At 60.4% G+C, this 18332-nt stretch overlaps 3 protein-coding genes across 4 annotated transcripts in view; all 3 read right to left on the bottom strand.

Moving 5' to 3' along the window:
- The window catches only part of ASIC4 (acid sensing ion channel subunit family member 4), a 23277-nt gene extending 21753 nt beyond the window's left edge, over positions 1-1524 (bottom strand). Inside the window, exon 1 of the mRNA XM_030760445.2 lies at positions 397-1524. Within this exon, the coding sequence (XP_030616305.2) occupies positions 397-978 (582 nt within the window). The 5' untranslated portion in view covers positions 979-1524. The remainder of the gene's footprint in view (positions 1-396) is intronic.
- Positions 1525-8867: 7343 nt separating this feature from the next.
- GMPPA (GDP-mannose pyrophosphorylase A) lies at positions 8868-15718 on the bottom strand. Of its 2 annotated transcripts, none has more exons than XM_089916331.1 (13): positions 15496-15718; positions 14787-14847; positions 14584-14681; positions 13591-13694; positions 13136-13322; positions 12724-12783; positions 11534-11664; positions 10317-10451; positions 10106-10203; positions 9891-9937; positions 9636-9728; positions 9366-9534; positions 8868-9113 (listed from the first exon to the last, which is right to left on the bottom strand). In XM_089916331.1, exons 2-13 carry the CDS (start codon positions 14824-14826, stop codon positions 9061-9063), a joined length of 1215 nt encoding a protein of 404 aa, XP_089772457.1. In that variant the 5' UTR covers positions 14827-14847; positions 15496-15718; the 3' UTR covers positions 8868-9060. The 2 variants fall into 2 exon arrangements, with proteins under 2 accessions (XP_089772457.1, XP_022423484.1); XM_022567776.3 differs by having other exon boundaries at positions 8868-9175.
- SPEGNB (SPEG neighbor) lies at positions 14786-18332 on the bottom strand. Its single transcript, XM_089915903.1, has 5 exons — positions 18205-18332; positions 17552-17970; positions 16822-16963; positions 15725-16625; positions 14786-14847 (listed from the first exon to the last, which is right to left on the bottom strand). The coding sequence occupies exons 1-4, from the start codon at positions 18330-18332 to the stop codon at positions 16487-16489; spliced, it is 828 nt and encodes a 275-aa protein (XP_089772029.1). The 3' UTR covers positions 14786-14847; positions 15725-16486.

Here is an 18332-nt window from a genome sequence, read left to right on the forward strand (position 1 = left end):
GTGGGGAGAAGAATCCAGTGGCCACAGGAGAAAAGGAGAGCAAGAGAAAAGCGGGGGTCACTTGGTCCGGCTGTGGCATGGTGCATCCCTCCCCTGCAAGCTGACCAGCTTCTGGGCCCCCGGGCCCACTCCAGGACCCTTGGCCCCCAGACCTAGGCTCTGCAGCGGCGGCAGAGCCCAAAGAGAGTGGCAGCAGCAGCACGGTAAGCCCCCACGAGCGTCCACTGCTCCATGCTGGGGAGCCCGAGGGCAACACCGGGCATGGGGGCGACACGAGGCCAGCCTCTGGCGGCGGCAGGAGGGGAAGCCCTGACGAGGATGCCCTGCGCACCACTCCCTCCCCCACCGCCAGCCTCTGGCCACCTCAGGCTGGGCGGGCCGGCTGGCAGGACTCACCACGGAGAAGTTGCTGGCGGAGCAGTGGTGCCCGCTGAAGTTGCAGCTCTTGAGCATATCCGCGAGCTGGTGGCCAGTGCGGTTGAGGATGTCTACCATGTCGGGCTCCGGGTAGCGCAGGCCAGCGGCACGGTGCCCGTCCCGGTCTTTGGGGGGCAGCCCGGTCAGATTGGCCAGGTGGAAGATGTCGGCGTCGCTGAGTGCCGAATGCCGGAAACGGTTGATGTTGCAGAGGGTGACGGCCGGGAAGCCCGCCACTGGGGCTGGGGCAGCCGGGTCCATTACCACCAGGTGAGGCCGGGTCAGGTAGCCCCGGGCGAGGCCGGCCGCCTGGTACAGGAAGGCAGCCAGCGAGGTGAGTAGGGCCAGTGCCCACAGGGTTCTGCGCAGTCCATGGGGGCCTGGGCCACAGGCCCGGCCCAGCCCGTGCAGAGTGCTGGTGCTGGCAAAGGTGGCCAGGTCCCGGGGGGCTGCTGCCCCCCGCGCGGCCCCCAGGAGGCTCTGCTCATCCCCTGCCTCCTTTTCCTTGGGTTTCGCATCCTCCCCTGCAAATTTGATTTTGCACACAATCTCGATCGGCATCTGTGCCCAGCTGCTGGGACTGGTTGGAGCCTACCTGCCCCTGTCCCTCCCTGGCCAGCAGCCCCCGGTGCCCTCCGGAGTGGCTGCGGGGGCAGCGGCTGCTCTTCTAAACTCAGGGCAAACGGGAAGAGGACGGGGACAGGGTGGGGGCCTGAGGTGGGGGAGTCACTCCCACTCCCGGCGACTCCGCAGCCCTGGCGCTGCCGCTGCCGCTGCCGCTGCCGCTGACGCCTCTGCTGCCGCTTGTCTCTCTCCTCGATCGTCTCCTTGTGGCTTCCCTTATCAGCACCGGCACAGCTGTCAGCCCCTGCGTGTGTCCCTGCGAGCGAGCGAGCGAGCGAGGGAGCGAGGGAGCGAGCGCTGCTCCGCCACGCCGCGCAGCCCCAGCCGCTCTGCTCAGCACGTGCTCCGGAGCCCACCCCGTGCTTAATAATTCAGGACATGTCAACAGCGTTTCACCGGCGGCACGGGCGGCAGGAGCCAGGCCAGGGGAGGGGGCAGCCCCCAGCCCGGGACAGGGATCGCCCGTCCCTGCTGCCTGAGACCTCGTCGGGATAGCCCCAAACTCTTGCTACACCCTAGCCATTCGTGGGGTCCCCGCATGGCCCCACTCCCAGGCCACCCGGGGAGGAGGGTTGCACCCGGAGTCCTTTGCTCATTCTGCCACTTTTCTGGACCGCACCCCAGGAAGGGTCAGCCGACTCCATCCCCGACCTCCTGGCCTCCCTGACTCCTGACTGCAGCCACCCAGCCACCACCTGGCCCCACTACCCCACTCACGGCGGCTTCCAGAAACTCCTTGGGAGAGCCACTTGTTTGAATGAGGGAGGGGAGGGGAGGGCAGAGCAGAGAAGGGCAGGCGAGACAGACAAGGGGACAATGGTGGCTCCACCAAGATTCTTGGCTTCCCTGCAGCTTTGCTCCCAACTTAACACCCACCATACCCCTGCCCCCTCTGGGATGCTGGCCGCCCTCTCCCCGATTTCACCTCCACCCCCGAAACTCAGTGTCTCATGTGTCTGGGACAGAGGGCACCCTGGCTGACTTGCACATCTGTGGCCGCTTTGCTTCGCCAAATGTTTCCCAAATCCCTTGCCAGGCCGGGGGTTGGGGGCGCGTTGGGTGGACAGCCCAGGGAGCAGAGGAGGTGTGATGTGGTGAGAGGGTATGGAACGGAGGTCAGGAAGAGCCCACATGGGGGTGCTGGAGGGAGCAGAGAGGTGCTGCGCTTGAATGGGAAGGAACGCAGTCCTAGGGAAACGGATACGGGGGCGCCTGGCAGAGGGGCAGGGGAGCCCTGGGGTGGCTGCCGCCTGGCGGAGGGGAAGCAGGCATGCGGGCTGCTATCACAGGCAGGGATGGGGCCCCTGGTGGCCGGCGGAGAGGAGGTGGTGCCTGGGTGCCCCCAGGGTGGAGGTGGTCACCGTGAGCAGCTTGTGCTCTGGGGGGAGTGCCCGTGTGAGAGCGAGAGCCCTCATGGGAGAGGAAGTACTCGTCCCCTAGAGGAAAGGTGGGGGGCTGATTAATCGGGGCGCTAATGAGCAGCAGGAAGAGGAAGCTCAGAGGGGTGGGGGAGGCAGCTCCATCGATCCGAGCCGCGGAACCGGCAGCTGAAAAAAAAAGTGAGAAGGGAATCGATCTGAGGGAAACAGCAGCTGCTGGCCATTAGAGTCCAAGGTCCACCCGCTGCCCAGTGGCCACCTCTCCCCTGCGGCGGGCCTGCCCTGCCGGTCGCAGCCCCTGCCTAGCCTGGGAAAGGGGCCCAGGGATGGCTCCCCTGGGGAGCAGGGAACCACTCTGCTCACCCTTGGTTGCAAGGCCGGGTCAGGCCCCGTCCATCACAGGTCACCCCAGCACGGAGCCCACCCACACACAGCCGCCCACCAACCCTGGCCCTTTGGGGCACCCTGTTGGGGTTTGTCTCCAGCGGCCCCTTGGCTGGGCTTCCCCACCAGCCGTCTCCCCCAAGCTGGGGAGCTGAGACCCCTGGGGTCTCAGGGGCTGCATCTGGCAGCATCCCAGAGGGGAAAGGGGTTGGCACCCAGAGCCCCCAAGCAATGACAGACTGTCCCCATCTCTGCCGGCTGCCCAGGGGCAGCCCCCTCCCACGCTCACCCCTCCCTGCTAGACTACCAGATCCTTCCAGCACCTCCTCCCCCACCTCCTTATCCTCCCCAGCCTCTCTCTTCCCCTTTCTCCTGGTATTGATTTTTCTTTACTGGGTTTTTTTTTTTTAAAGGTGATTTAATTGCTTTTTTAAGGTTACTTCAGTCTGGGGCTGTGCCAGGAAAGCGGGGAACTGCCCCCCAAGCTCTCCCCAGCACTGGTTGCCGCCCAGGACTCAGTGTGTCACTAAATTGTCCTGCCATCCAATGAGATCACAGGGTCTTTCTCCCCAACATACTGGCCTCCATCACGAGCCCGAAGCACGCCCTCTTTTCTCCTGAGGGCATGTCGGGGAGCCTTCAACCTCTAGAAGGAATGAAGGTGGGTGGTAAGCCGGTACTGGGGGGCGGGGCAGGGGCAGGGTGGTGAGGGGAGTTCTAGGCCAGCGGGAAGTGGAGCAGCAGTTAGCTGCATTTCCGCCCCCCACCCCCCGCTGCCCTACAGCGAGCTGTCTTCAATTGTCCCCAAGCCCTCATCCTCCAGTCTCCCAGGCCCCAGGAATATGGTTGTGCTCAGTGGGAGCCCCCACCATGTCCTTTCAGCCCATCCCTTGGCCTTTTCCCCCTACTCCTCCAGCCTCTTCTATCACCCACCCTGTCCCCTTACACCCCTTTCCCCTCTGGCCCCCGTCCTTTCTCCCCTCCCTCTCCCCCCCCTTCCCTGCCTGCCTCCCTCTCTGCCCGGCTGCAGTTGGGTGATAATCTCCCTCATTTAGCCTCCCGGCTGCTTCCCCGGCTCATTGCCCAGCTGGTCCCTGGGGCCCAGCCCAGTTTCTTCCCCACCCCCACGCCCAGCCCTGCGCCCAAGCTCCCCCATCCCTTCCCTGCTTCCCCCACCCACTCCCAGGGGACCAGCTGCCCCCTGCAGTGAGCATCAGGGCCAAGTGTGGCTAGCCAGGACCCAAGCTGGTGTGAGCAAAGGGGGAGGGGCTGCCAAGGACTCTGGGGGTGGGAATGTGGGTGCAGGTTGGGGGGGGCGGGGGGGGGAGTGTGGAGTGCAGGGTCAGGATGTGAAGCCTCAGCCAGGCATCCTCTGCCCACCAGTTGTCCCCATTCCCCAGATTTGTTCGCAGTCCAATTCTCCACCCACCCCCCAGGGGCTGAACTAGGCTTCCTAACAGAGAGAATGGTGGATGGACTGAGAGGCAGAGATTAGAGTGCCATCTGTACAGCCTGACAAGGCAGGGCACGGGAATGGGGGGCAGAGAGGTAGGGAGGGCAGGAGGGTTCTGACTCAGAGCACCTGGTAGGGGGCACGGAGGTTATCTTTGGGCAAAATGCTCCAAAAGGTAGACCTGGAGACCTCCCAGGATCCTGCTTGCGGGGCTCCAAGGAGGCTCCAAGGCGCATCCCGCACCCCGAGCTCTGGGGTTCCCTCTTCTCCAGCAGGGACCCGCAAGCTGAGCTGCATTTGCCCCTTTCCCCCATTTGTGGGCCTTAGACTCCCAGCCTGGGTGGCCCCACTCCTAAATGACATGACCCCCAAACTCCTAGATAGCATTCTAGGGGGAGGGCCCCGTCTCCCCCTGCTCGCAGAGTACACCCCTTGCCACCCTGCCCAGATCAGACACCTGTCCCAGGCCTGGCTCTGCTGCGGACCAAGGCATGAGCCAGCGTGGGACAGACGTGGGCGGGAAGGGACACGGATAGGGGCTGCGGAGGCTGGGACTGGGCCAGACCTGGCTGGTGAGCAAGCAGCGGTGACAAACGGGCTGTGCGGGGGCCGAGGGGCGGGGGGCGGACGGCGGCTGATTTATCTGGGTTATTTATGCTGCGGACGAGGCAGGAGAAGCGGTTAATGAGAGTTCCAGCGAAGGGGGTGGGGAGGCCCGGACGTGATCTGAGGCAACTGAAGAGGGTTAGCGTCCCGCCACCAGGCCCTGCCCCCACTGCCCACCAGCACTCTGCACGCCCTGCCCTGTCCAAGGACCAGCCCAGCCCTGCCCAGCCCTGAGCCCTCTCCTGTGGCAGGCACCAACAACCCAAGCCGAGGCAGTGGGTTACTGGGATTGAAGGGGACCATGTCCAAGATTGAGGGGCTGCTGGAAGAACCGGGGGAGGGGGCCAGGAGATGGAGGGCAGGGAAGGAAGAAAGATGGAAAATCTTGGCTGGTCAGAAACTGACCAAGTCTGTGGGGCCTGTGGGCGAGTGTTGAGGCGGAAGGAGATCGGTGTGGGACTGGGTGGGCAGCTGCAACCTCGGGACTGAGGCTGGAGAGAGAGAAAAGGGCACTGGGGTGCAGATCTGGTGTCAGCCAGGAGTCATCATGGGGGGCCTGAGAGGCAGAGACAGGCCAGTGGGTGCTGGTCAGAGAGCAGAGAGAGCCGAGGAAGGAGGGGGGAAGAAGATCCCGAGAAGGAGGGGGAGAGGGCTTTGCAGCAGGGAAAGCTGCTGGGAGCAGATAAGGCGGCACGGCAACAGCAGGGATTAAAGCTCTGAGGGGCAGGGGCGGGGACGAGGCGTGGGACACGGGGGTGGGGGCAGGCAGGGAGGAGAGGGTTGAGGGCAAGACACCGGGGCCAAGGAGATGAGCGCGAGAAACGAGGGCTGCCAAGGGGCAGGATTTAATCAGAGGCCAGAGGTGGTCATCGCCTGGGAAGCGGGATGGTGGAGGTGGGGAGAAGGGACTCCTGATCACCCCTGCCGAGGAGGGGGGACTTTTCCGCCACCGATGGAGGCCCCATACCCTGCGCCTTTTGGGGTAGCAAAGCTAAGCAGAGGGGTGCGTTGCTGAGTGGACGGTACTGCAGGTTGCTGGGGACGGGAGTGCCAGGGCCCGGCCCTGAGAGCCGAGCTCTGGCTAGAACTTGGACGTGCAGGACATACAGCACCTCCTTGAGGCGGCCAGTGGAACACAGAGTGTCACGGGGACCTTGACCACACTCCAGGGTGCCCAGCCAGTCCGCCCTGGGATGGAGACCCCATCACGTCCAGGGTGGCAAGGACCAGTGCTTCAGAGGGGTTTCTTTGTGGGAAGAGGCATGGGCATGGAGCGGGGGACTGGCTTCCCCAGGCTCAAGCTTCGGACTCAGATGCCCCTTACCACCCGCTGCTCTCCTGTTCTCCAAGCCTCCCAGAAGCGTGTGCCTAGGGAGGGTGAAGCCCATGCTCCCTCCAGACGAGGGCGAGAGCGGTTCAGAGGTGGCCAAGGCGGTGGAGGGGCGCCTGGAGGGAAGGAAGGGAAGGAGGAGGAAGGGGTGGGGGCGGCAGGCGGGGCAGAGTAATTGCATGTTTGTCAGTTCTCCTGTCTCTGCACACGAGGGAGCGTGTGTGGTGGTGAGTGTGGCTTCGCCTCAAGGAGTCTGTGTCTGTTGGCAGAAGTGTCAGTGCGTCTGTCTCAGGGGTCTGGGCTCTCCTTGGCCCCCACCCCAACTTTGTGTTTTGGGGAGCGCGGCTCTGGGCACACCCAGCTGTGCTCCGTGCTGATGTGGCAGATGTGGCAGGGCCCCAGCTGTGCCTGCTTCCCGGAGAGGGGGAAGGGGCTGCAATCTGCTCCCCTATGATGGCTGCTAAGTGCCAGGGGGAGGGGATGGGGGTGGGGGTGGGAAGGAGGCCCAGGCAGGAGGGAGATGAGGGCCCTGGCACTCCCCCCGCCCCATCCTGGCCAGCCTGCCCCCAGTCTGCGTTCTTGGCTCGGCCTCTTCCCCCTAGCTGGCTCCCGAAGCCCATCCAAATTTCTCTCCACGCTCAGTCCCGGTCGGTCCCCAGCTCTCCTCCTCTGTCACCCCATCCAGCTCAGTGCCAGGGACCCGCCCCCACTCCCCGGCCCCCAGCTCGCTCCCCCTCGATGATTTTACAGAATAATCTTTTTATGGAAACCGAAAAAAGCACTAATGGCAGGAGCGCACCCCTCCCCCGCATCCCTCCCCCCTCATCCCCTACTTCCCACCCCAGTTCCCTCTGTTCTCGAAGGGCCAGCACCCTCCTACCCTTACAGGGCCAGTGAGGTCCCAGAGGTGGTGAAGGGGGCTCCCTGCCCTCTCCCCTCCGGAGACAGGGTACTCCCGCATCCTGGGCTCTGGGCTGTGGCCTCAGAGGTGGAGGGATGCTAGGCCCTCCCAGGGCAGACGAGGCTGGAGAGGAGTGGGGGGCATCGGAACTTCTCTCCTTAGACCCTGCTCCACCTGAGCACGCGTACATCAGTAACGCCCTCCGCGTGGCGGGGGTGGGGTGGGGTGGGTGGGGGGCTCCACAGAGACCTCAGCTTCACCAGCCCCCCTTCACTTTAAACACTGACCCTGTCCCTGTCCAGTGCCTGTCCCCACCCCCACTGGGCCCAGGAGGGGGGTCCCGGGGGCCAGGGCCTGACACAGACTTATTGGATTTCACGGTGTTTTGCTGAGAAAATAATTAAATTATCATATTTATGATGAAGCTGCCATGGCTTCTGCCAACCACTTGGAACAGAAGGGTCAGGACTGGGGAGAGGAGAGGAAGGGACCCAGCCCCTGGCCCTGCGGCCCACCCCTCTCCCAGCCCTGCCCTCAGGGGGTTGACCCCAGCCCAGAGGAGGCATCTGCAGACCCCTCCGGACCCCATACAGAGGTGATGGAAGGTGTGGGCTGGAGGCAGAGACTGGAGGGACCAGGAACGGGAACCAGAAGGGCTGCGTCCAGGCAGGTTGTAGGTCAGGACCGCTAAAACCCCCGGTTGTTTCACATGCACACGCGCTCTGACACAGCCTGCAGAGCCTCCAGGGGCTGGGTGGTCACACCTAGCCCAATCCCCAGGCCACCGTCAGCCCAGCTCCTGAGAAAGTGCATCTTCCTAAAAGCCCAGCCCTGAAGCTCTGAAATCCTGGGCTCTGTCCCAGACCCTGGTGCTGATAACCAGGCCCCAGCACCCTGCTGCCTGCCACCCCTGCCTGCTGCCAGGACCCCCTCCTGCCTCCCACCCATGCCCTGCCCCCCCCCATTCTCTTCGGGTAATTAGATTCCTCTCAATTAGCAGATTACCATCATTACCCGCTCATCTGGCAACTAAGCTCCGCACCCACAGCTGGGGAAAGGGGGGCACCGGGAGGGGCACACGGGGGTCGTGGGCAAACACTAGAGATGGCTGGGTATCTCTGGGGCTTCAGGAATATGAAAGGAAGACTGAGACCCCCCCAAAGAGCAGAGCCAGGGTGGTGGGAGGTGGCCAGGGCCCCTCCCCTCCCAGAACGGAGTAGCTCCCACTGTGCTTCTGGAGAGAAAGGCACCAGCTCAGGCCCACCCTGCCTGCCAGGGACTAGGAGGCAGATACCGGGCCTCGGGCGGGAGAGAAACCCCCGACCCCGCCAAAAGCCAGGCTGGGAGCAGATGGAGCTGGCAGAGCAGAAAGCAGGCCGGGCCGGGGCTCGGCAGCACCCGAGGGCGGCTCCGGGGGATCCAACCTCGGGCCCAGTGCTCCCAGCCCGCACCCCACTGCCCAAGCGAAATCCTCCCCGCTTCCCTTCGGAATCCTTCCACTCTGAGCCTGAGCCAGGCCCAGCGAAGAGGAACAGGAAGGCGGCGTCGGGGTAGGGGTGAAGGCGGGGGCCAGCCGGCTGGGAGCCTTGAGGGCCTTCCTCCAGAGCAGCGCGAGAGGCTGAGGCAGTGGGAGGGGGAGATTTACCAGGGCTCCAGATTCATTATTCATGAACCTGAAGCAACGACTCCAATTTAAATGCTAATGTGGGGGGGGGGACTGAGTCAGCTGCCCCCTTCCACTCTCACCCCCCAGCCCAGGCACAAGCGGAGTGCTTACCGGCTCCAAGGTTCACCCAGGTTTATTAGGGAGTGGAGAGGGAGGCCACCAGTCCCCCAGCCACCCACGTTGCTCCCCACGTGCGCGTGCACAGGAAGAGCCTGGCTGGCTTCCTCCGGTCCCTCCTGGACAGAGGCTGGCCATGCAGGCAGGAGCCTCAAAGGGAGCGGATCAGAGCTGGGGGGAACTTCAGGCAGCCCCCCTCAGAGGATGATCTGGTTGGTGAAGCTGCGGCTCAGCTCCTTGTGTGGCAGAACAATCGAGTTCAGTATGAGCACCTCGGCAGGGATCCGGACGCGGCAGCCTGCAGTGTGGACAAGGGCACCAGGGGGAGGCCGTGGGGAGGGGAGGGGGGGCGAGGGGCAAAGAGCTGGGGGCCACCGCCATCCGGGAGGGATCCCTCCCTGCCCATCTGTGCCCTGGCCTCATGCTCCCACAGGGCATGGCCATCACCTGTGGAGGTTTCTCACAGCCTAGGGCCCTGGGAAGCATACCTAGGATGGTAATGGCAGGGAGCAGCTTCCCATCCTTGAATAGGCTCTCACTGTCCATGTGGGCTCGGGGGTCGTTGGGATTGGGGTCATTGGGGGTACCCTCCACGCGGGCCCAGCGCCCTACGGTGCTCCCCCAGCCCACGATGCTGTGCAGAACACACGTGTGCTCCTGCCAAACAGGACGATGTGAGGTGAGGGGGTGAGAAGGGGCTCACCCCTCCCCTCGGCCTCTCGGGGTGCCACGGCTGCTGTGTTTGCCCGGGTGCCTACCTGCAGTGTGGCTCCATGGAGGACAATGCTCTCTCGGAGCCGCACACCCTCGCCCATGGTCACCCCCTCCCCGATGGAGACGTTGGGGCCCAGCTGTGGAGAAGAGCACACCCATAGCCTTGGAGGGCCCCCAATCCAATCCCCTCATAAAACAGATAAGGCTTGAGGCCATAGGACAGGCTGTGACAAAGTGGAGAGACCGCTACTCCGAGCACTGCCCCACCCATGCTTCCCCTGGGCTGGGCCACCACTTACCACAGCAGACGGGGCCACCTTAGCTGTTGGGTGGATGTAAACGTTTCCTAGAAGCAGAAGAGAGGACCTGGGGGCAAATACCCCAAACCACATCTGGTTCAGGGAGGGCAGGGACTGAGACTTCACCTCTGGGTCTAAGGTCAGGAGTCACAGCTCAGCGGGGAGAGGGGGCTGGGCTGGGGGGCAAAGGTTAGGAATTGGGGCCGGATGGGTACCTCGAATCCGTGGACCCCCTGGGGTGTGCTTGGCCAGGCGTTCTGGGTGAGTGAGCTGGTACTGGCTCAGATAGAGGCGGGAGGCATAGAGGGCTGAGCTGGGGGCCAGAAAGTGGTGCAGGGGCTCAGGGGCCAGCAGGGCCTGTGCCCACCACCCCAAAGTCTCAACCCCCAGGTGACCCAACCACCCCATCAGAGGCCCCTCCCATACCCTGCAGACTTGATCTGACTCCAGATGCCGTCAGTGAGGTGCACATAGATCTGGCCCTGCCCGGCCAGGGCGGAGAACACATCCTGCTCCAGGCGGATGGTACCTGCCCCAGGCCACAAGCCTGACGAGTCCTCCCTGGCACAGAGGAAGGGATGCTGACATCAGTTCCCCAGCTGAGCCCAACCAGGGGCCAACAGTCTCCTGGGGATAGGAATGAGAGTGAATCCCACCACCTCTCCAGGTCTGCTCAGATCTGTTCCAAAAGGATGCTCACATCCCAGGAAGCCCTCCCATCACCCTCATACACATCACCTCCTCTCCTCCCTGAGCTGTCTGTGTCCCCAGGCACAGACCTGCTGCTCATCCTGCCCCACATCCAGATGGAGTTCGACCAGACCTGGCTTCTCCCCCTTTTCCCATTCTCCCCCACCCCATCCACTCCTCTGAACCCCGCCTCTGGTCACCCTCCCTCTCACTCACTGGATGGAATGAAACACAGACAGACTCACCCCAGAGGAAGGCAGCTGGTGGGGGCAGAGACAGTCACAGAAAGAGAGAGAAGAGAGAGAGAGAGAGATGGTGGAGATGCCAGCTCAGCAGAAACAGACAGAGAGGCCGGGAGAGATGGAGAGAGAAGCAGAGAGATGGGTGGGAGTGAGAAGATGGTGATGAGTGAATGAGGCTTGAGATGGGGAGACGGGTGGGGGAGGAGGGAGCAAAGGCAGGGATCCACAGAAAGGAACAGGTTGCAGGCCTAGGAGGATGACCCTGGACTTTGGCTTGTGGCGAGCAGGGCTCTGGGGCACTCAGCCTGAGAGGGAGGGAGGGAGGGAGGGAGAGAGAGAGAGAGAGAGAGAGAGGGTGTGTGTGTGTGTGTCTGTCTGTGTGTGTGTGTGTCTCTCACTCAAGCCTGTGTGCACCCAACTGTGTGTGTTGCCGTCTGTTCTAAAAGGCATCTCTGGGACACTCAGGGCTTGAGAGAAATGGACCAGAAGGGGAGTGGGCAGGCGGTGACAGAAGAGGAACTGGGATGGATAAGAAGAGGGACAGAATGAGGTTAGGAAGGGAGGGACTTGGAGGCTCAGCTGGAGAGGACAAACAGAGATGAGAAGGGGAAGGAAGGTGAGCGGGGGCTCAGGAGATGAGCCTGCAGAGGCTGGGGGGGCGGTCTGCGACCGGGGGCACTTGGGGTCTCAGGGCCACGGGGCCTGCCTCACAGTTGCCCATCCTGCTGATTACGCTGGAAGACATCCCGAAGGGGCTTCAGGGCTTCCGGGGAAAAGAGGTAGATGCCACAGTTGATGATGTCACTGACAAAAGTGCTGGGTTTCTCCACATAGTGCAGGACCTGAGGACACAGTGGGCTGGGATCAGTGGAGGAGAGGCCACTGCCATCACCCCCTAAGACCCTCTGACTTCCAGGTCCTCCCTGCTGCCGGAGTGGTCTTCCTAAAACGCAGACTGCATCGCATCTTGCGGCTGGCCTTCACCTTCAAGATAAATCTGAACTACAGGCCTTTCTCCTCCCCACCTCCCAGAGCTTCCAGAACACGGCTCCATGCCATTGCACGCCTGCGCCGGAAATGTCCCTTCCCATCTCTTCATCTGGAAAACTCGGCTTTCAAAACCCAGCTGGCATTGTCACTTCCTCTATGAGTCCACTCTGCCCCAGAGTTGGCTTCTCAGGTCCGGGCACCCCTGGCCTCTGGCCACACCTCACCAGTAGCACTTGTATCATTTACGATGGTTGGTTTTTGACTGTCTCTCCCACTAGTCCAAGGGTTCCTGAGAAGCAGGGATTGTCGTTCGGCTGTGTTTCCCTCACACCTAGCTAGTGCCTAGCACAAAACTTAAAAAAAAAAAAAATGCGTGTGTGTGTGTGTGTGTGTGTTTATATGTATTTTTAATACTAAAGCTTGAACAAATAAAAGGGGTGCATGAAAGTCAGTCAGACTCAGGGACAGGGAGCTTCACAAACAAGGACAGAGACGCTCTGCCTTGCTGATTATGTGCCTCCCTCCATAATTCTGGAGGCCTGCTGTTTCCTGCCTCCTGGCCTTTGCACATGCTGGTCCCTCTACCTGCAATGCCTTCCTGTCTCCGTCATCTAAACAAATCTAAAACTCAGCTCAGACCTTGCCTTCTCCAGGGAGCCCTCCCCTCCCCCACCCAGACAAGGCTGGGTTGGGCCTCCTTTTGTGCTCTCATAGCACCCTGATCATTCATCCACTGTTACCCCTTCACTCTCAACGATCTCTCTAGAAGGGATATAGGATGAACTGAGGGTATGCCCCACCTGCCTGAGAAGACTGGGGCCCATCCCAAAGCATTCCAGCATTCTCTAGAGGCGGAGTGGGAATGATGATACACAGAGCAAGCGCCCAGCCAGCCCCCTCTCTGCTCTCACCTCATGCGTCTGTGGATTCTCCACGATGCAGCCATAGTTGAGGGATTGTGTCCTGTTAGCCTGAAAGACAGACACACCGAGACAGTGACCTGCCAGCTCCACGGCAGCAAGGTCTGTTTTCTCTTTCTTTCTTTCCCTCTCCCATAACACCTGGCACGCATCCCTGCTGCTGTGGACAGTGCTTCAGCAAGGGTGAGAACTGACAGCTGCCGCCACTCCTCGCCTGCTCCCTACTGCTGAGCAGCCAAAGGGCTTGGGGTCTCCGCCACCACCTCCACCGCTGCTGGGGTATCAGGCACATCTGATGCCTGATCCCACCACCTGGGCTGCCCCTGCCTCCCTGACATCCTGCATTCCAGAAACCTTTCTGGATCACCCCCTCTGCACCCTCCAGCCCCCCTGGCCCCCTCACCGTGGTGCCAAGGAGCAAGAAAGGGTGAGGTTGGTATCTGTGGACCTCCAACATAGCGCTCAAGGGGAAGTCGGAGCAGACGTCAGCGTTGAGCACGAAGAAGGCTTCGGGGCCTCCAGCCAGAATTTGGTCCCGGAAATGGTAGAGACCACCCCCTGTGCCCAGGGGGGCAAATTCTTGCAGGTACCTGTCCCCAGGGACCCCAGGGCCAGCTCAGTGAGATCAGAGGAGACAGATACCAGGATCCTGGGCACCTGACTCCTCTTGTTCCCAGGCTTATACCTGCCCGAGGCCCACAGAGAAGGCAATATACTCAGGGATTCAAAGATGCCCAAATAGGAACCCTCCTAGCGTGTGAGGGTGAAGTCTGGCGAATGCTGACTCACCCCACTCCCGAGAACCAGAGGCTTAAGGCACTGACCCCCCAGCCCCATACAGCACGTGTGCACAGACACCTGATCGGAAGATTAAACTCCTGCTGGGCAGCTTCTAGGAACCGGGTAAGGGGCTCATCAGGTTGGTAGAAGCCAATGAGCAGAATCTCCTGCATCCCAGCGACCTGGGGACAAGGGAAGAGGTTGGAAGAAAAAAATATCTGATAGGAGGGAGAAATCCCTGGGACTGGCCCATAAGTCTGGAGAGACCAGTTTCATTCTCAGCTATGGGGCCCCTGGGCACGCACTTTCCCACTCTGGCCCGTTTTCTCCTCTGGACAGTGAGGAAGTTGGAGGCAGTCTCAGTCCCTGACCTTTTAACCTTTTATTATTCTATTATCCCCTGCACCCTCACATCTGAATTGGGGCTCACCCTAGGGAAGATTTTGCCTACCAAGCTGCGTTAAAGAATAACCCATAATTTTCCCCCATATTTATTATGTGTCAATCTGAGCTTGAGATGAGGATATCATTTATCAGGTGCCTACACTGGACAAGGCACTTTACAAACATCATTGCAAGCTTTGCCACCCCGCAAAGCAGGTCTAATCACCTCCATTTTACAAATAAGGAAACTAAGGCTCAGAAAGGATGGGAAATTTGCTCAAGTCCTTACAGGAGGCAGAGACTGGATTCAAATAAAACCATGCCTGCCTCAATACCAAAAGCAATAAAGAAATTAGCTCCACAATGAGCAACGGTATGAGTTCTGTGCTTTGCTATCATTAAGGATCCCCCTGCTGCAGTGTTAAATTGTCTCTAAGAGTCTTGCCTGATCTCACATTCCATGCTTTAAAAATAAATAGGAGTGCAATCTGAGCAGGAGGCCAGAGGAGACACTAGGTTAGAGGAAGACAGCAGAGCAGCTGTACTGCACAACTCCAGGGGGCGACATTCACATTTTCACTTGTAAATGGTGGTCCCTGTGGGAAGGTCATGGTTGGAAAAGGGGGAAATACAGCAAGAAGGAGATGAGCAGGAAGTGAGGTGGGAGAGGGGAGCCTATGGGGTTACCTGGGCACAAGCCTCAATGTGGTGCTGGATCATAGGGACCCCCGCCACAGGAAAGAGTGGTTTGGGCACCTCAAATGACAAAGGCCTGAAGCGAGTCCCTGGGAGAGGAGAAAGAAGCACATTTCAGCTTCCTGCCTCCCTCTGTCCCCACCCCACCGACCACTCCAGCCCAACCTCCTCCCCCAATTCCCCTGGCTCCTCACCCTTTTGAGGGCCTCCAATCAGGATCACAGCTTTGAGCATGATGGCGACTGCTACCTAAACCTCAAATCCCAACAGAGAAGTCAGGCTTAGATCTCACACCCCAACCCAGGAACCTGACTCATACCCCAGCCAAGCCCCCAAAACCCAAATAGCAACACTTAGTCCCCTCGGAGGATGTAAATCCGAAGTTCAATATAGACCTGCCCCGGACACAACACCTCACAAATCCCACACAACTCAAATCCTAGCCCAGCCTCCAGGCAGCCTTCAAATCCCACAGGGATTTCACCCAAATTCTGAAATTCACACCCCACAATTTGACCCCTAACAGACCTCCCTCTGGCCACAAATTCAGCAAACTCAGAAACTCAGCAAGAGAAGCCCTTCTCAGACCCCAAATCTCAAAAAACCGAAACCCCAAACCCACCGATTCCCAATTGTTGCATCCTCACTCTAGATGTTAAGCCCTGAACCCCAATAGTGAAGCCTGAATACTGAACCCCAGACCCTGAGTGAGCCCCAAATATTTAACTACAATCCTAAGAATGAATCCCAAGTACTGAACTAATACTGATCCGCATCTGATGCATCCCAAATCCTAGCAAAAAAAACCTACATAGGCTGAACCTGAATCCTAAAACCAATCTCCAGGTGATGGACCCTGACCCAAAAGACAGATTCCTTTAGCATCCCAAACACCGAACCTACCAAGCCCTGAGTACCGATACTGACGACAAGTACTGAATCTCTGGATTCGGAGAACTGATTGCTGACCCTCTGAACCCCACAACTACTACGCCTCACGTAGCCAGGGGTTGTGGAACCAACACAAGAGCGGAAGTGCGGAGAGCCAGCCAAGGCCTCCGAGCCTCTCTCGGTCTACCGTCCGTCCTCTGCCCTCTACCCCTTTCGCCGCCCCTCCACCTGGTCCCTTTACCACTGGCTCCCTTCACCATTAGTTCCCTTTTGCCAGGTCTGTCGCCCACTACTGCTTGCTCCTTCCGCGCACGTGTCTTCTCGCAAGTCGCGAGAACTCCTTCGCGGAGTCTGCCGGGAATTGTAGTTCTTACTATCTCCTTGCTTTCTAACCGAGGGAGGAGGTGGGATTTATGGGAAAGTACGGGGGCGTGGCCAAGGAATCTAGGGGCGGCTATAAATAAGAGGGATGGCGCCTGAGAAGCAGAGGTTGGAATTTAAGATTAGGACCTAAATTGTCTAGGAAAGGGCCCAGGGGTACCAGCCAAAGCCTAGAGCCGGGTCACAGGGAAGAGCGAGGCTAGAGTCCTGAGGGGTGTGTGGCCAGCCTTGAAATGGGAGGGCCCAGAGTGCAAACCCCCAGGAGAGGGTGGGGCTTGAGGCATACAAAAGAAGAGAAGGCGGAGTCGTAGACTCCTCTGCCAGTCTGTCTGGGAAGTGAAGGAACTTCTGACCGTGAGAGAAGTTCTATCTCAGATTTACCGTCTGCAGAATGAAGCACTGGACTAGGCACTCCCCAAACATTATGACCTCAACATTCTGTGACCTTGGGGTGTAGGTCTGGGAATAAAGCGTGGGTGCAAATGCAGGGGAAATGGCGTCTCAAAAGAACCGAATAGACGCAGAGGGTCAGCGAGAGCAGCTTTATTAAGCAAGATGAAGGAGGGTTGTCTGTCCCACGCCCCCGGGGCTCCAGCCAGGGTGAAGTGTCTGAGGGTCCCTTTCAGGCCACGTCCACGCGAGCGAAGCTCTGGTCCATGCCCAGGCTGTTCTCCACGTACACCTCGTACTTGCCGCTGTCCTCAGGCGTGGCCCGCCGGATAGTCAGCGTCGTGGTGGTACTGCCGATCTCGAAGAACACTCTAGGTGGGAAGAAGGGGAGGACAGGGCCTGCGGTCAGTTTACGCGCGCCCTGGTCGGGTCGGGCTAACTATCCCCCTCTGTTCTTCGCCTCCCAAATTCCCCGCCCCCATCCCACTCCCTCCAGTTTCTGGACCCCGCCCGCCCAAGCTCCTGCTCCAGGCGCTGTCCTTGCTACAAGCCCCGCCCTCCCCACACCTGTCGTCCTCATCGATGTCTTCCCCGTCCTTGGTCCAGCCCACGTCGGGCGCAGGCTCGCCCATGATCTCGGCAGTCAGCGTTACCGTGGTGCCTTTGCGCACCTTAGTGTTACCCGGTCCCTTCTGAATCTTCGCCGGTACTAGAAGAAGGGAAAGGGCCACCCAGTGAGGAACCTAGAGGTGAGGCGGGCAGGGGCATCACCTCCCCAGCTAATACCCGGCTCTAAATAGGAGATGGATTTAAGCTTGCTGTGTGACGTTGAGCAAGTCTTTAGCCTCTCTGGGGCATCATCTCGTCAACTGTCAAACGGGACTAACCCTGCCCTTCGCAGAGGTGAAGGGAGGATCAAAAGAGATTCTAGGGGTGAAAGTCCGGGAATGTTCACACATCTCCCGGCGCCTTGGAAATTGCCCTGGGCTGAGAGCCAGAAGACCAGGGCTCTAACCCTGGCTCTGCTTCTGGCTCGCTGTGACCTTGAGGCTCTGGAATCGAGTGACTGAAGCCCATAGCGGACTTCTTAGGCTGTATGGGACACAATTCTGGGGTAGGAAAGGACTACGCGCGGCCGGCGCTGCGCCCTGTTCCGTGACTTAGGCTGTGCCGGGGCTGGGTCACATCCGCATCCGGACTCGGCAAGGCTCAGAGGTAAACGCGGCTGGAGCCGGCTGCGGCCGCCCGCTGTGTGGTGCTGCTCTGCACGGTGGCCCTGCACCCAGGGCGCGCGTACCTTCCACGAGGATGCGTGCCGAGTCGGAGCACTGGCCGAAGGGGTTGGTTACGTTGATGCTGTACTGGCCCAGATCTGCCAGGTCGCCGTCGCGCACCACCAGTGCGACTACGTCAGGGTCCTCGAAGACGTAGCGATACTTGGGCCCGTCGCGCAGCTCCTTGCCGTCCTTGCTCCAGCGGATGAATGGGTCCGGGAAAGCCGAAATGCGGCAAGTCAGCTTAGCCGCGCTGCCCTCAATCAGCACCACATCCTTCAGCGGCTCCAGCACTCGCGGCGGCCCCTTCTCGCGCAGCTCCTTCCGGGACCTACCCGCAGCCCAGGTCAGGGCCCAGAGCTCCCATGACACGGCCCCGGCCGGCCTGCAGCCCTGTCCATCCGTACACCGTCCCCTGCCCACCCCCTCAGCCCAGTAGACCCTTAAACATGGGGGTGGGTAGGGAAGGTGATGGCTACTGAATTGTTACCCTAATAAAATTGTCTACTCTGTGTCAGCCACCCTTCCACACCTCAGTAACTGCTCTCCCCTAAGTCCAGTGACCCTAGTGGTCCATGACATTGTGCTCAGCCCGCATCCATCCCCCAAATGCAGTCATGAGCGTTCTGCAGCTCCAGCTCCCTTCCTCCAGAGGCTCTCCAAGGCTCCCCCTCACCTGTGGCCCCGGTAAGAGGCCTGGATGCGAATGGCTGCCCTCTGGACCTGGGGGTCCTTGATATCCAGGGTACATCCTGGAGGCGGGGCTGCAGCCACTGGTTTTTTGGCAGGAGCTGCTTTGGACAT

This window comes from Delphinapterus leucas, chromosome 8 (assembly GCF_059928025.1).
Source record: "Delphinapterus leucas isolate spDelLeu-1000000601 "Yukka" chromosome 8, BTC_Dleu_Yukka2, whole genome shotgun sequence".
NCBI classification, from domain to species: domain Eukaryota; kingdom Metazoa; phylum Chordata; class Mammalia; order Artiodactyla; family Monodontidae; genus Delphinapterus; species Delphinapterus leucas.